Here is a 17,644-nt window from a genome sequence, read left to right as displayed (position 1 = left end):
TAATTCAGAAATTTAGAAGTTGAAAAGTGAGGGTTGTTACAGTGATGAACGCGTGGGTAGTTAAGTCCCTCCTAGGTGATCTAACAGCTGTCCAAAAAAAAAATATGTCGTCGTGAATGTCTCTACTCTTTCCCCAAAGTACACAATAGAGCCCGATAATGAACAACAACGCTCCAGTCACACTGAATGTATTAAAATTACAGTTAACAGTGTACTATAAAATTAGTAAAGCTGTGTAATATAGTTAAAACTGGGTAATATAATTTAATAAAGTAATATACAAATTCTTGATATATGCTCGAATTAAGATCACAAAATTAGATGATGATCACCTTCTTACATGAAGTCTCTCATTAAAGGCAATGGATGAAGATATTGCAACGGTTGGAAGTTCTAATGGTGTAAACATTGCTGCAAAAACCGGGCCCCTTTTGCTAATCGGCCATAAGATTAGATAGTATGTTAATCCCGATATTATTCTTCCCTACATAAGTATTGAAATCGATACAATTTTTATCATTAGTTAGCTAGTACAAGTACAATAACAATAATCATTCTCATATATAGGGGGTACGAGAGGGTGAAATGTACACTTATCTTCTAAATTTATCTTTTAAAGGACCACAATAAGTTAAACAATCTTGAACGCGCAAATTCATAATATGATCAACACCACGTGTATGTGAAAAGTACCATCTAAAACCGGTTTCATTCGTATTTTTAACATTTTCCGTTCCGTGTGGTGCAGTCTAAACATCACAAATTATAGAAACACTATATTTATATGTTCAAAAACCTTCAATTATATCATCTTTTTTCCATAATTTTAAAGCGTCACGTCTTAGAGTAGTACGGCTTCCATTGTTATATCGCAGTTGTAGTCGATTCCGAATTATCTCCGTAAGCCTTGGATTGTCTAAGCGGTTGAGTTGTTGAATTACAAACCTTGTAAAATCTTCCCAAAGGGCTCAGGGATCGTATACAAAAACCAAACCATCCCGGCCAAGTAGACATTGTATCGGGTCATGTTGACCGGTACTTTTAAAACATCGTTCAAGATGTTTTCTTAAAGTACAGTTACCCGAAACACTTGGGAAACTCAAACATTTTTGTACATCAAGCTCTTTCTTGACCATCGTTCATTATGCACATGTCAACATTAGACCAAACGTCAATTTTCGGCTCATATTTTTAATGCGGTTGACATCATTGTTGGTGTAACGATGTGAAGATGTTCCAACAAATGTGGAAACAGGTACTTGTGAATTATCCATTATAGGATTAATAAGTATAGTTTATGGAGTAATTTAGTGTAATTAGAAAGTTCGGAGAGATATTTGAGTGTTTGTTGATGTGCAAACCAATATCATTTATTTATACAACACTTGTTGGTGACACTAAAATGGCTGCACATCCAGAAAACTTTTAAAAAAAAAGGCACCAAACGGATTTTTTTAAAAATTTCAAGCGCAGCAGGTCAGTAGCGAAATCCTATTTTTTTTATTCGGAAAAAATTTGCTCCATATCCCAAAAAAATGCAGTTTCTAAAGAAAACTAGGATATACGGATCAGATCTTCGGTTTTGTTCCGAATATTCTACCGCTCTAAGATTACTGCTCCTAGATTAATGCCCCAAGATTGTATACTCTTTTATGCCTAAGAAGTTTTAGTCAACCAAGATAAAACGATTCCTGAAGTTTTGTTATTTTCTTTATCTTACCCTGAAGCTCACAACTAAAAGCAGAAAATGAAGATGAAGCATTGAAGACTATCAAAATATGGTTATATCCTCAAAATCAAATATGATTCAACATCAAACAAAGTCTAATAAAGCAAACAGAGAAATTTCACTACATAATGTCTTGGATTCAAATGGTCTCGGGGTGGGGCACCTATTGGTGAGCTTCAACTTTCTTCTTCTGCCACAGCCTATCTAGAGCACTGTCAGCATCTCCCTGCACAAAACAAAATTCAAAACAAACACACCATTAGTACAGGTACAAAATCCAACAAGTAAAATATTACATATTACATAATTATAAGAAGTGGGTAAATTCGGCCCAATTAAATGAAAATATGTCAAAACATACAAGTTGCATCTTGTGGATGCTTGAATGGAAGACAAATGTTGTTAATAGAATTACAATTAGATACAAATAAACTATTTTAAAGGCAACCAAAGCCAAAGCGAGACAACACAACTTCAAACCAGACCCATGAAGTTCAGTTATATATCATATCTATCTAATCCATCTTAATAAAAAGTCAATAATTACTAAATTAAATAAAATACAATGCTAACCTGGGCACGGACAAAACCACAGAGGGCAAAAGTAGAGAATTGACCAACATAGCGGCCAGATTCATCTAAATGACCAACATTAATCTGGACTGAAGCATGATCCTTTGAAGTGATCAACCTGTTAGTTGCTGAGCTGCAAAGTGAATAATAATCAAGCAAAGTTATTAGAAAATGATGATGCATATTTTTAAATATGTATAATGCAAAGTAAACATTCTAAACAGCATACCACTTCCTGGGGATATAAAGATCCATATTCTGACCTTCTTCGTTCTGCATGTTGTCAAACTTTTTGCAAACAGGCTAAAATCTACAAGAGATAAAAACAATAAATATATAAGATGTCATGATTTGCTCACAAACCAGATAAACAATGTAGGAACGAAGCTAAAATCTCAAAACAAGAAAAACAGGTGAAAATGCCAAAACAGGAAACTAGTTAGCATCAATACAAATTTAATTACAGATGCTATTACTAACAAATTAAAAGTTCAGCTTGCATTCAAATGCTGTATTTTAATCTATGCTATCATAAATTATTTTTAAGTCAAAGAATTGATAAAAAGCCCAAATTTGCCTACGAGGATTGACTATAAGCAATAAGCAATAATATAAAAAGTATACTAATTCAAATTCAAAATGCATCTATAAGCAATTATAACTGATTCCACAAACAACTAAACAATGTATGTCTGCATAAATAAACTAATGATGTTATCTGCGAATCAAATACTTCACACATTTTTCAAACAAATTGCAAACGAAAATAAGCATCTTAATCAATTAATCAGATTAGACGCAAACGAATTTCAACTATTCATTCATTTCATTTCTATATATAAAAAAAAGGATTAAATCCAAAAAAAACCCTCAAACTTTATTCAGAATCAGTTCAAGTAAAATATTACATAGCCAAATTACATATATATAAATATAATGTCCACCATAACACGATACACATAGATGAACAAAAAAAAAAACAGAGAGTCAGAGACTTTAATACGATTTGATAACAAATAACAAAGAGTGATCTATAAGTATATATGATTTATACGATAAAAGATGGATTGATGAAGAGAATGCAAACCCTAAGTGAAATGGCTTGATCCGGCTGAGAGATGTGGTGCGGCGTCTGGCTCTAAAGGTATGAAAAACCCTAATTGCTTTGATTTATATATGTGTACGCAAATTGCTAACCATATTCATCCCTATGCAGTTGGGCCTCTCTGATATAGAGCCCATTTGATATCTGTTGGGCTTATATTTATCTGAAAAACTACCTACACATCTTTCTTCTCATTATAAAATTTGTCATCGTGAATAATGAATTTTTTTATTATTTATTATTTTTTCTTTTCGTATGATATATGACCATAAGCTAATAGGTTATTGCTAAGACATTGTATTTTTCAGAGGAAATTACATGTACGAATCTCACTAAGTAAACCTTATAAGAGTTAAGGTTGTAGTTGGGTGACCCATGATTCGGTTTTTGGATTTGATTTATGGTGAGTTGTCATTTGGATCTTTGGTATAGTTTGAAATGGGCCATGATGTTGTTAGGACATTGTGATCTTGATTGGTGTCCTCAATTACGTTTGTTAAGTGGTATTATTCAATAGGCTCGATTGTAATTTATTGTTTAATATTTGATTGGTTATGGTTTGTTCAATGGTATGGTTAGTGGCGAAACAAGGGGCATAGAGTGGCACTCGCAGTGAATTTTTAATGTAAAAATTTTGTATTTTTCGTTTTGTTCCCGTGGATTTTTTTCTTCTTGAAGGCCTTTGTATTTTATCCCAAAAACCTCCATATTTTGAAGACTTCATATTTTGATCAAAAATATCCATATTTTGCCACAAAAAGTTGCTATGCTTCTAAAAAAAGTTCCGCCTCGGGTAAAAAAAATTCCTGATTACGCCACTAGGTATAGTACTTACTTTTTATATTGTGCAATAGTAGCGTCTAGATCAAATGTTATTTTAGAATATTGTTGTTAGAGTTAGCTGTAACCAATTTTCGATCTTCGGATGATTTTTTTATAATTTTCGATCAATCTTACTTTTTACATTGTGCAATAGTAGGGTCTAGATCAAATACTATACCTAGTAGGGTCTAAATTCGTATTTTAAATTTCGATTATTTTTAATTTACATGCACCTACCATATGCACATATTTTTGAAAAAGAAAATCTAAAAAAAAAGTAAAAAAAAAATCAATTTTTTTTTTAAATTCCACGTCAACGCATACCGACACGTGGCTCAGTCTGTGCCACACAGACTAACACAAAGACTGACACATGACTCAGTCTATGTCACACAGACTGATACGTGTGACGTGACTCAGTCTGTGCCACGCAGACGGACACGCGTCACTCTGCGCTGACGTGGCAGCCAGTCTGTGCTGATGTGGCAGTCAGTCTGCACTTTCGTGGTAGTCAGTCTGCGCTTACGTGGAATTAAAAAAAATAAAATAAAAAAATTTAAAATTTTCGGAAAATATTTTTTTCCTGAAAATATATTTTTCCTGAAAATATATTTTTCCCTAATTTTTTTTTTGAGAATTAATTTTTTTTAGTATGCGAGCAGATTGAAAAAAAATATTTTTTTAATCTGTGTGCAGATTGAAGGTCATGAGATTTATGATTCTCTCTGGATCTCTTCACTACATATATACATATCGCAAGTTTTATATTAAGACATTCATTTTTTAAATACAAAATTATAATTATAGGGTAAAACTGAAAAGACTATGATTCCATGTTGTTGAACACCTTACATTACATTACATTACATTATAATTTATAATGTTACTTTAATGTAAAATGTACTAAAAGACTACGATTTCAGATTGTTGAACACCTTACATTATAATTTATATTATAATGTTACTTTAATGTAAAATGTAAATGTAATGTAATTGTAATGTAAACATCTGAAATTTAATCATCTTAAAACTTCATACACTTGGACAATCAATAAAAGATGCTATACCAATGTTCTTTATACCAGTAACTATGAACAAAAATTAACAACTTAACCCATTATTATTTCATTATAATATAAAATTAATTTTTAAATTAATAATGTATAAATATAAATATATAACTGATATAACAACAAAATATATCATGATTTCTATCATTACCAACCCTTGCACATATCAACTCAAACGAATTCATGTTACTATGCAATTTGAGCGATCTCGATCAAAATCTTGTGTAGTGACTGCGGCTTAGAGAAGAAGGGGCAATGATCACTGCCTTTGATCTTAAAAACACCTTCCGGTGGGTTTTCTCTCACGAGTTTTTCTTGAATGTCGGGTGACAGGGCGTGATCCTCAAGTGTTTGAATATAGAACCTTCGACCCGTTCCGTATTTTTCTTTAGATAGCGAAAGGTTTTGCATTATGGGCCCGAGTGGGATGGGTCTCATGGAAACCATAGCTAGAGCAATATCCTGCAATAAGTTAAGCACATGCAACGTGACAAAAGTGAGAAAGTCAAATATTTCATATGATGGTATTTGCTTGAGGTGACTATCTTCTCAATCCATAAAATTCTGGAGTAAAGATTTACCTTAGCAGGAGACTGATTAAAATATAATCCACGCATATGTTGCTTCTCGAACATGAATCCAGTTGCAGGGTTGTCTTTCCCATTTCCGCGTATTAGGAACTTCGATTCCTTCATAAAGAGTTCTGAAGATCCCAGCTGGTAAAAGAAAAAAAAATGTATGAGAGTAGTCATACATGATAACAATTCATCCCAAGGTGCAAAAATAGCTAATTTGGAGTACTCGCTCGCAGTGGCGATTCCAGGATGCAAACTCAATGGGGTCCTGAAAAATTATTTTTCAGTACTAATTATATTTGAATGTTATTGAAATTTAACATCTACGAACATCTAAACTCTCTGTAATTTCATCTCTCTTAATTGATACAAATTTACAAGATACAACGAGGATATTTATAGACCCGAGATACAAGACCTTACTGCCCAATAAATGCAGCAACCCAACTAACTACATTAATTGCACCGTCCCAACTAACTACATTAATTGCACCGACTACCTACTAACATTAAATGTGTATTCGTATGTCTTATGTATTGTAACACTCCCCCTCAAGCTGGAGCATAGATATTGATCATGCCCAGCTTGTCACAAAACTGACGGATACAATTTCTAGGTAATGCTTTGGTGAATAAGTCAGCCAACTGTTCATTACTTTTGATATGAGGTGTTTGAATAATTCCTTCTTCTAACTTTTCTCGAGTAAAATGACAGTCAACTTCAATATGTTTGGTCCTTTCATGGAAAACGGGGTTGCTTGCAATATGAATAGCTGCTTTGTTATCACACCACAGATTCATTGGTTCGGACTGAGCAAAACCGATCTCGCTAAGAAGGTTACGAACCCAAATAAGTTCACAAGTTGTCTGGGCCATGGCTCGATACTCAGATTCCGCACTTGAACGAGATACCACATTTTGTTTCTTACTTTTCCAAGATACAAGATTTCCTCCAACAAAGACACAATAACCAGTTGTAGAGCGTTTAATTGCAGGATCACCATTATAATCAGCATCAGAAAATCCCTCAATAGTGTGATGACCATGATTCTGGTATAAAAGACCACGACCAGGTGTACCTTTTAAGTACTTTAAGATATGAGTGACAGCATCCCAATGTGAGGTTCTCGGAGATGACAAGAACTGACTAACAACACTCACCGGGAAAGCAATATCAGGACGGGTGAGTGTAAGATAATTTAGCTTGCCAACAATCCTTCTATATTTTTCTGGGTTCATAAGAAGTTCTCCTTCGTCAGTTTTTAATTTTACACTAGGTATCATTGGTGTTTCACAAGTTTTTGCATTAATCATCCCAGAATCACTGAGCACATCAAGGCAATACTTTCTCTGAGATAAGAAAATACCTCTTTTATTTCGAGAGACTTCAATACCTAGAAAATATTTCAAAGGACCAAGGTCCTTCGTTTGAAATTGAGTACTTAAGAATGTTTTTAACTTGTGAATTCCTTCTTTATCACTCCCAGTAATTACAATGTCATCCACATAAACAACAAGCAAGATGCACCCAGAGTTTGATGAAGCGAAGAATACGGAGTGATCATATGCACTTCTTCTTAGGCCAAAGTTTCTAACTACCGCATTGAATTTTCCGAACCAGGCACGAGGAGATTACTTCAAACCGTAAATTGCTTTTCGTAATTTGCATACTTTACCAGACTCCCCCTGAGCAACAAACCCAGGTGGTTGCTCCATATAGACTTCTTCTTGCAAATTTCCATGTAAAAAAGCATTTTTCACATCAAGTTGGTGAAGTGTCCATTGATATGTAGCAGCTAAAGAAACGAATAATCTGATAGATGTGAGTTTAGCAACAGGAGAAAAGGTCTCAGAATAATCCACCCCATATGTTTGAGCATATCCCTTAGCAACTAAACGAGCTTTCAACCGTGCCAAAGAACCATCAGGATTAACCTTTACCGTGAAGACCCACTTACAACCAATTGCCTTTTTAGAAACAGGTAAGTTAACTAATGCCCAGGTGCCATTATGATCGAGTGCATTCATTTCCTCAATCATAGCAGCACGCCATCCAGAATGAGCCAAAGCTTCACCAACAGTTTTCGGAATGGAGACAGAGTCTAAAGTGGCAACAAAAGCACGAGAAGAGACGGACAATTTATCATAAGAGACAAAGGAAGCAATAGGATAAGTACACTTACGTTTACCTTTTCGAAGAGCAATCGGTATATCAGAATCAGAATCGGAAGATTGGGTATCATGAATATCACTAGAAACATTACTCGGTGACTCACCGGGAGGATCTACCGACGATGACTGTGGCTCAGGAGCGGGCACTGATGTAGGACGGGGTCGTCGACTGTATATATATTGAAAATGGTCAGTTTGTTCTGATGGTGTGGGCTCTGGTGTGGGATCTGGTGTATGATCTGGTGTGGGATCTGGTGTGGGATCTGGTGTGGGATCTGGTGTGGGAACTTCCATGCTATATCTCAATAAGTCATCACTCTCCTCATGATTGCTAGAAATGGTTGTAGGAAAGAACGGTAATTCTTCTTGAAATGTGACGTCTCTGGAAACAACATAGCGTTGGAGAGTTGGTGAAAAGCATCTATACCCTTTCTGAAGACGAGAGTATCCTAGAAAGACACACTTAATAGATTTAGGATCTAATTTGGTTAGGTGAGGTTGGGTGTCTCGAACAAAACAAGTGCTACCAAATATCTTAGGCTCGATTGGAAACAAGGATTTTGTAGGAAATAAAATACTATATGGAATATCACCATTAAGAACTTCAGACGGCATGCGATTTATAAGAAAGCACGCAGTTGATACGGCATCAGCCCAAAAAGGTTTTGGAACATTCATTTGAAATAATAGTGCTCGGGCCACCTCAAGAAGGTGTCTATTTTTCCGTTCCGCAACCCCATTTTGTGCTGGTGTATCAACACATGATGACTCATGCAGGATACCTTCTTGTAGCATATATGATTTAAAAGACTCTGAGAGAAATTCTTTTGCGTTATCACTTCTCAGAGTTAGAACAGAAGTATGAAATTGTGTTTTTACTTCAGCAACAAAGGAACAAAAATGATTAAACACTTCCGAGCGACTTTTCATTAAATAAAGCCATGTAACACGAGAGTAGTCATCAATAAAAGTAACAAAATATTTAAAACCAGATTTTGATGTCACAGAACACGGACCCCAAACATCAGAATGTACTAATTCAAATGGGGACGCAGCCCGCTTATTGACTCTAGGACTTAAGTGGACTCGTTGATGCTTAGCGAACTGACAAGACTCACAATATAAAGAGGATAAACCGGAAAACTTAGAACATAGTTTCTTCAGATTCTGTAAAGAAGGATGACCTAACCGACAATGCATCATAAGAGGAGAGGATGACTTTGAGCAAACTAATGATCGGGGAATTTTTGTTGTAGTTTCAAGTATGTAAAGTCCATCAGATACCCGTCCTTTACCAATAATCTGTTTCGTCGAGAGATCTTGAAAGATACAAGAGTCAGGAAACAGTAAGGCTACACAATTTAAGTCACGAGTAAGTTTGCTGACGGATAGTAGGTTAAATGAGAAATTAGGCAGACACAAAACGGATGATAAAGATATAGATGGGGTGAGGTTGATAGTGCCGGAACCAAGAACAGGGGAGGTGGTACCATTTGCAATTGTGACATACGATGAGTGAGTATTGAAGTCAGAGTAAAGATGGTTATTACCTGTCATATGATCTGAGGCACCAGAATCAATGACCCATTTGGAGGCTGATGATAAGAGACACGTGTCCTTACCTGTTTCGGCAAAAGCAGCGGTTGAAGTAGTAGGTTTCACAGATTCACCATTTGCAACAGTTGAAGATGCAGCATGTGCTGAAAGATTATTCCTCATATTTTGAGTTTGCAATTTCTTGCAAAATCGTTTAGTATGTCCAAGTTCATGACAATAAAAACACTCCACACCAGAATTAGTGGGTTCTTCCGTTGTTCTATCAGTATGGCCTCCTCTTGAACTTCCTCGATAACTTCCTCGATAACTTCCTCGATAGCCTCCACGAGACCTCCCTCCTCCTCTAAATCCTCCACGACTGACAAGAGCAGTGTTGTGCTCAGAAACTTGAGGTGTTTTAACATCCTCGTGACGGAGGACACGAGCAAATGTTTCTTGAAGAGAGGGAATTGTAGACTCGTTCAAAAACTGGGACTTAATAGCATCATGTTCTGGTCGTAAACCAGTTAGAAAGCTCATGACCGCTACTTGCTCACGTTGTGTCTGCATAGTCTTAATATCAGCACTCAAAGGCATCACAGAGTTAAACTCCTCATATGTTTTCTTAAATTCCATAACATAAGCCATTAAAGATCGATCGTGTTGTTCACCGCGATGAAAAGATTTGCACACATTAAATATTCTAGAGATATTGCTCTTTCCAGAATAAAGAAAATCGAGATACTCCATAAGCTCTTTTACATACTCACAATGATTTACCAACGAAGTAACCGAAGATTCAATGGAATTCATAATTTGAAGAAAGAGTCTGGCGTCATTTTGTAGCCACAGATCCCGTGTATCATCTTTAGGAGGTTCGGAAGTAAGATGAGAAGCTTTTCCCATGCTCCTAAGATATACACGGATTGTCTTACTCCATTCAAAGAAGTTAGACCCATTAAGTTTATTGTCGGTCAAACGGGCTGCAATAGGAATAGTCTCGCTTAAATTACCATCTATTTTCTTTTCATCGCTCATTTTTTTTTTTTTTTTTTTGGTAAATAAATAAATATCTATTTCCACTTACTAGTGGATATAAACCTTACACATTAGGAGTGGAATATAATAAGAGGTAGAAAGAGAACCCTCCCAAGAGAATCCAGACAGAAAGAGAGAACCAACCACACAGAAAAAAAAAAACCGACAGAGAGAATCACGAGCAATCGGAGAAATATTCCGGACAGATGATCGGAATCACGAGACTGATGATCGGAAAAGAGAACCGGCGGTGGAGAGTTATCCACGCGCCCTCACGCGCCGGCGAGTGGGCGGCGACTGGCGGTGATAGGCGGCACGTGGGATGGCTTACGGCGGCCGGAAGTTTTTCGTATTTTTCAGATATACAATTCGGGACCTTCTGGGACGTTTGGCGGGGGTGGTGAGATCTGAAAGTGACTTCGAAATGGTTCAATTTTGGAGACAGAAGTGATATTGACAGTGGGTGGTTATGGTGGTGGTGGTGACTTACAGACCAGACTCAAACACTCATAGGTACGCTCTGATACCATGAAATTTAACATCTACGAACATCTAAACTCTCTGTAATTTCATCTCTCTTAATTGATACAAATTTACAAGATACAACGAGGATATTTATAGACCCGAGATACAAGACCTTACTGCCCAATAAATGCAGCAACCCAACTAACTACATTAATTGCACCGTCCCAACTAACTACATTAATTGCACCGACTACCTACTAACATTAAATGTGTATTCGTATGTCTTATGTATTGTAACAGTTATTTTAGATTTTTAGTGGTTGTTTACTTTCAAAAAACTATACATTCGAAAAATATATTGGGTCCGAGTAGTTACATATAGTGGTTGTCCTATACATTTTAAAGGAAAATTTATAAATTCGAAAAAGATATGGGGTCCTCCAGTTAAATTTAGTGGTGTCCTATAGAATTTACAGAGTATTTTCTACTGATAATTTTCAAACTAGCGGTGTCCCGTGACCCCACGGGACACAACATAAACTCGCCACTGCTCGCTCAGGACTTTTTAGGGAGAAATCGACAACTCGGGAAGTTACCGGATATTGATCAAGTTTGACTTTGACCGATTTTCCGAGTAATTGCTTATAACTGAGGGTTAACGGAGTCTAACCCAAGTACTCGGCCGGAACGTTTAACCGAGTACGCAGCGAATTTTTCCGAGTTCTGCAACAGTGATTCATCCAAAAAAGGCGTATACTTGTGACTTTTGTTAACAACATGAAATTTGTAGTACTTTTTAACCACAACTTTCACGATCATTAGTTAAACTCATAGACAACATCCTAATGGATAAAAAGGATGTGCTCAAAATGATGAAATTCTGTATTTTCTTTTCCTAGCGTTTTGCTGGTCTTTTAATAAAATTTCTGCCGTTCGAAAAAAAAAAAAGGTCAGACGGGTTGGGTAACTAGTCAAAATGAGTTGAAGTCAAAACGGGCCATTTTGGGACTGTTCAACACAGGTCACGCAACTTTTGAATAAACGTGGTTAGGTCGGGCAACTGTCGACCAATTTCCTGTAAAGCATATTTCTTTTCTGCTCAAAATGAGCCATCCACAAATAAATAACAAAAACTTTAACTACTAATATGTCATATGTCATATGTGCATAAAACACGTACCTGATCAGCAAACACGTCAAAAGGCTTTTGACCATCAGCTACCATAGTACCACATAAAAAGATTGCTTTAGAAATCTTCGGTTGGAAATGCTCCAACGCGTACGAAACACAAGCACCTCCAATGCTATGTCCTACTAAAATTACCTACATAAAGTCACCGGTAAATGAAATATATTTGAGGTAGAGGACTGTAGGTCAGGCGGGTTTGTGAAACAGGTCAAAGGGGGTTCAAGTCAGATTGCCTTAACCAAATACACTGTTCGTTTAGAAGTTCTAAATCCATTCACGAATAACCAACGTGTCAAATAGAGTAAATGACACATAAATGAACCGAACTCTTTTACAATTACAGGTACTCAAATAGAGTAAAGCCCACATTTTTATGTTTTTACCATCAAAGACGAAGTTTGTTAGTACCTTGAACATATGACAATATCCTCAAGCTATATTGATTTTACCCTTTTGATCTATTGATAAATATATGCAACCAGAATAGAACAATTAATATGTCAACTGGTCTTTGAATTATACCAAAACCAATCTTATGATAATTGTAAATGTCAGGGTACAAACATTCATTCTGATCAATCTACTTTTTTTACCAGGGAAATTTTACCTTTTTAAGCCAACAAGACACTACAAAAATGCTTGCTGGACAGTTGTGACTTGGGAGCCCATATTTTTCATTTTTTACCATCGAAAAGAAGTTTTTAGTACTTTTCGAAGCTTCATGACATGAAAAAATGGTATTGAAGCTTAATGGCAAGAACCAAAAATCCCATTTTAAACATTGAAAGCAAAAAATCTTGAATGACCTTATTTCAAATTTAATAAAAATGAAATTTTTTCTGATGTAGAACTTAGATAACTGAAAGTTGAGTACCCAAATGAGAAACTTGGTAAAGTTGTGTACCTTTCGTGCCATTTACCCTGTCAATATAGTTAACAATATATTTTAGTAAAAATCTATTTGTATAACAAAGTGGTTACACGAGGCTTCATGCATAAATCGTTTTGACCATTTTGAACATATGACAGTATCCTCACACCATATTAAATTAGTAGCTGGTCTTTGAAATATACCAAAATCAATCTTATGGCGATAGTAAATGTAAGGGTAGAAACGTTTGATACCTTATTATCTTCTGGTAAGTTTTCCAAATAATCAATTAGTGGTTTTGAATATTCCTCCAATGTCGTTACATTATTTGTGTCTTTCAAATCTATACCGGATCCAGTTAGATCTATGGCTGTCGGAAGCATTCCCGATTCCTCTAACTGAGCAATAGTTTTGTACCAACACCATGCTCCAAATCCTTCTCCGTGTATCAACACAATTTTCTTGGTTTCAAGATTTTCCAATATCTCTGGTGACTGAACATAAACGTATTTAGGATTATGTCAGAGTGGAAGAAAAACAAACAGTTAACACCCTTTAATATTAACCGCTCTTATCCTATTGACCACTTGATAGTAAAATTATTAAATTTAGGGGGAGGAGAATTCAATGTGTTCTGGATAGAAATTATGTGACTTTCGATATGAGTTATGTATTAGTTGTAATAGAATGGGTTGCAAAAGATAATGTTTGAATGTGATTCTGTAGTTTGAAGTTGTAAAAAAAGTCACTCAAATTCGAATGGGCACTTGAGCAGATACTAATCTAGCATAGAACTTATAATCCAAAGCTGATTACCTAATACCTATATATAATACGGAGTATATAAATTATATAATCTAACAATCAAAAGTAAAATCTGCATACTCAATTGAATATCATTTTAACTTATCCACAAGAATTCCTTACATTAAAATCTGATTAAGTGATTATATACGGCTACAAGTCGTAATAATAGTATAATCAAAATACAAACACCCCCTTAACATTTATAGGTCTGTAATGTCAAAATTGAAAATTATGCAAGGATGATGCTCATGTCGTATTGGCACTTGAAGGTGACTGTTATTACTCAGGGCTATAAGGCATTCCCTATCTTTAAATATTTTAACAGAATTTCTCTACTCCACATCAGCAAAAAAAAAAAAAAAATTTAACATTTCTTTAACTAAACACCCCCTATCTATCACTAAATAATCCCACAAATATACCTATAAAATATAAAATGTAGAAGCAATTAAAAACAAGGTGCAAATAAAAAAGTAGTGGGTCCCATGAATTCCGTGAGAGTGATCGTTGCACGACTTACTATCATGGCTTTTAACAATTTGGTGCCTATCTTAGTTAAAGGGTAACATGGGTTAACTGGAGCTGGTGACGAAAGATAGGTTATGCTCTGAGAGAAAAACTTCAAGATAAGTACAACTTCCATTTTTAGTGAAAATTTTCTACTTTACAACTTTATACTGTAATCAAAACCTTTTAAAGTCCCCTATATCACAAACATAGATACTGGCCAACATATCTAATCAACAAGAAACAATATCGAAAATTCAACGAAATCAGGATAATAACATCTTAACAAGTCATTGATGATCATTTATATCCACTCCACTTCACAATCCATCATCATCTTGAAAATAAAACCATCCTCTTGAAATAAATCAAAAGTTTTTCTTTAAGGGAAACCACATGTCAAATCCTATATCTTTCTCTAAAAAGCAAAACTATGGCAACAAATAAAAAATCCATCAAAATACATCAAAAAGGTCTTCCAAAAATGGTCAACCCTTCAAAAAGCTACATAATTATCAACCAGGAAAAAACTTTATAGGCAATTGCATCATTTAAAGCTCAAAAAAATCATAAGTGTCATGTACACTTTTCCCATATCACCTTTTTCAACAAACTAATCATATTAAATAACCAAACTAATTATAAATAACCAAAGATAAAACAAAAAGCAAACAACTTTAACTTAATCTAAGCAAACCCAGATAAAATAAAACAAAAAGCAACGAACTTTAATCAAATTTAATTACTGACTCACCTGTTTTTGCTGTTTAGGGTTAGTCAACGTTGGATCGGAAGCAGGGTTATTCCGGCGCCGGGAACTAGTAGATCCAATTCGGCGAGACATTGAACCTTCAAATCTTTGAGACGATTGGTGATGTTGAATTGCAAGTGTTAAAGCTTGCATATGCAATAATTCTTCATCTGTTTGCAATTTCTTTTGTGATCGGTTTCCACCCCCAAATCGCCTGCTACTTTTTGACCCATTATTATTACCCTTCGTTTTGGAACTAAATCGATTGCCCATTTCTTAACAGAATTCAAATTAAATTATACAGATTGAAATTGAAGGAATTTGAAGATGTGGGTCGAGTTTGAGATGAAGTAAGTTGAGCTGTGAGCTTGTAATTGCGTGTGTGTTTTTAGGGGGGGTGTAAAGAGCATTAAGGTGAAAGTAGTGTATAAACTTAATACGGTGTCCATATCCATATATCCATATATATAATAAAAATAATAAATAAAATTAGAAAAGTGGGGCCACATAAGAACCGGAATTTGCGACTCAATTAGTGTGTGCATTTCTTGTTTTTATGTTGGTGAAATAAAGGTATTGTGTTCTGCCGAAAAGGGAAATTCAAATCGACGCTTTATTACAGTACTTGCAACGACGATTTTATTTTATTTTTAGCGGAAAAAAAGAGCTTATATTAAGAGTGATACCTTCATTAATAAAGCAATGAAGAGTATCATTAACGATTACAATGAGAGAGGCAATAGGCCTAAAGATAGTTACAATATATCATGTAAGATTGTAATCCTAATGTATCAATAAAAATTGATTGATTTTCCAAACATACGCTTAAAGACCATGGCACAAGTTGAGATTCGTCGCCCATAAGAACATCTTAAACTTGATGTTCGCACAACCACCGAACGACAAGTGTACTTTTCATTGAATATGTACTCGTTTCTAGCAATCCATATGGCCCAAATGGTAGTGGGTCCGATCATCCTTCAAAACTTCTTATCTTTGATAACCATACCATTATACTAATCGAACGAGAAATTAACAATCGGAGCCGGTAAGACCCATCTAACATTCTACCATCGAAACAAATCGGTCCAAATTCTAAACGTCCAAGAACAATGCATAAGTAAATGCTCGATGGTTTCAGCTTCTTGTAAGCACCATACGCATAAAATTGATTGATTAGCCGGCAAAATATGTCTTCGAGATAAAATATCTCTAACGGGAATGCTTTTTTTTGGGCGAGCCAATGAAATAACGCAATTTTGGACGGAACATTATTATTCCGCGCTGTTAAAATATTGGTGCAAACAAAATTTGAAAATAAAAGCGCCACTAAAAGTGAGTTAAAGTGTTGCACGGATTTTGCAGATTTCGGTATGCGTGAAACACACAAATGCGGCGCATCCCTTCACTGATGCGGCGCATCTCTTCACCAAAATGTCCCAAGGTTTTAAATGCGGCGTTTCAAAGGGATACGACGCATCACCACAAAGAGATGCGGCGCATCTCTATGTGATGCGGCGCATCACTCACTGATCAGGTCCAGGCTGTTAAAGTTAATTCGAATTCTTTTGCTTATTTTGTTGTGTTATTGATCTGGTGGCCAACTAGTCTCCATGTTACTTGATTTGCTTTATTAGTTGTCATCATGCTTTATTAGATGGCTTAAGTGTGCCTTGTTGTTTGTTATGATTATGTTTTTGATTTCATCTTGTATTTAAGCTTGAAGTTTGTAACCAATTGAATTAATCCAAACACATTCAGTTTTTCAATTGTTCTTACTTATTGTTTTCCTATTCTTTCATTTACAGCACTTAACTAGTTGTTTTACGCGCTACTTTTGGGCAATTTGGGATAGTATGATTACCTGAATACAACATAATGTGAATGGCATCAGCCACCATATAAATTCCATTTGGAACAGAGGACTAAAAAATTATGTCTTCCTGCTGATCGTTTAACCTTAAACCAGCGAGGCAGCCTTGCAACATTGCAACTTTTAAACAATCATACAAAGGTAAAGGCTGGATTAAATGCAAATCCCAACTTGTTTGATCAGCAACAGCAGAGCTATGAAAACGAAATTGGTGCACAAAACCAAACTTCTCAAGACGAATAAGATAGAGGGAAGGAAACTCATCTTTTAAAATACGATTGTCAAGCCAAACATCATGCCAGAAGGAAATTCGCTTCGCGTTCCCAAGCTTTCACTTCAATACATCACGCCCCATCATACTTTCCATCGAGTCAATATTTTGTAAACTAATGATCTCTTTTCATATCGGAGATATATGAGAGGAGCGTAGTGATGAAACATTGTTCAAGAGTTTACCACATAATGCACTTACAAAAGAGGAAACAACAATTGACTTCCAAAGTTGTTGCTTGTTCGAGTTCATTTTGGCCCACCATTTAGCTAGCATAGCTAAATTTTTAA

General features: G+C 35.4%; 2 protein-coding genes across 2 annotated transcripts; both read right to left on the bottom strand.

Moving 5' to 3' along the window:
- Positions 1–1,761: 1,761 nt before the first annotated feature.
- Positions 1,762–3,463, bottom strand: LOC139894015 (small ribosomal subunit protein eS21y). The gene is made up of 4 exons (XM_071877222.1): positions 3,390–3,463; positions 2,532–2,612; positions 2,303–2,435; positions 1,762–1,955 (listed from the first exon to the last, which is right to left on the bottom strand). Exons 2-4 carry the CDS (start codon positions 2,579–2,581, stop codon positions 1,893–1,895), a joined length of 246 nt encoding a protein of 81 aa, XP_071733323.1. The 5' UTR covers positions 2,582–2,612; positions 3,390–3,463; the 3' UTR covers positions 1,762–1,892.
- Positions 3,464–5,269: 1,806 nt separating this feature from the next.
- LOC139894660 (putative methylesterase 12, chloroplastic) lies at positions 5,270–15,601 on the bottom strand. The gene is made up of 5 exons (XM_071878062.1): positions 15,214–15,601; positions 13,400–13,639; positions 12,266–12,409; positions 5,881–6,015; positions 5,270–5,761 (listed from the first exon to the last, which is right to left on the bottom strand). The coding sequence occupies exons 1-5, from the start codon at positions 15,481–15,483 to the stop codon at positions 5,489–5,491; spliced, it is 1,062 nt and encodes a 353-aa protein (XP_071734163.1). The 5' UTR covers positions 15,484–15,601; the 3' UTR covers positions 5,270–5,488.
- Between the last annotated feature and the right edge of the window lie 2,043 nt (positions 15,602–17,644).

This window comes from Rutidosis leptorrhynchoides, chromosome 2 (genome assembly GCF_046630445.1).
Source record: "Rutidosis leptorrhynchoides isolate AG116_Rl617_1_P2 chromosome 2, CSIRO_AGI_Rlap_v1, whole genome shotgun sequence".
NCBI lineage: Eukaryota > Viridiplantae > Streptophyta > Magnoliopsida > Asterales > Asteraceae > Rutidosis > Rutidosis leptorrhynchoides.
This window is presented reverse-complemented; position numbering and strand designations above follow the sequence as displayed.

Coding starts and splice junctions, on each gene's coding strand:
- LOC139894015 (XM_071877222.1), bottom strand. CDS start 2,581: ATGCAGAACGAAGAAGGTCAGAATATGGATCTTTATATCCCCAGGAAG. Junction 2,436..2,531: donor CTTTATATCCCCAGGAAGTG/GTATGCTGTTTA, acceptor TTCACTTTGCAG/CTCAGCAACTAACAGGTTGA. Junction 1,956..2,302: donor GTGGTTTTGTCCGTGCCCAG/GTTAGCATTGTA, acceptor TGTTTTGTGCAG/GGAGATGCTGACAGTGCTCT.
- LOC139894660 (XM_071878062.1), bottom strand. CDS start 15,483: ATGGGCAATCGATTTAGTTCCAAAACGAAGGGTAATAATAATGGGTCA. Junction 12,410..13,399: donor ACTTACCAGAAGATAATAAG/GTATCAAACGTT, acceptor GACTTTATGTAG/GTAATTTTAGTAGGACATAG. Junction 5,762..5,880: donor TTAATCAGTCTCCTGCTAAG/GTAAATCTTTAC, acceptor AACTTATTGCAG/GATATTGCTCTAGCTATGGT.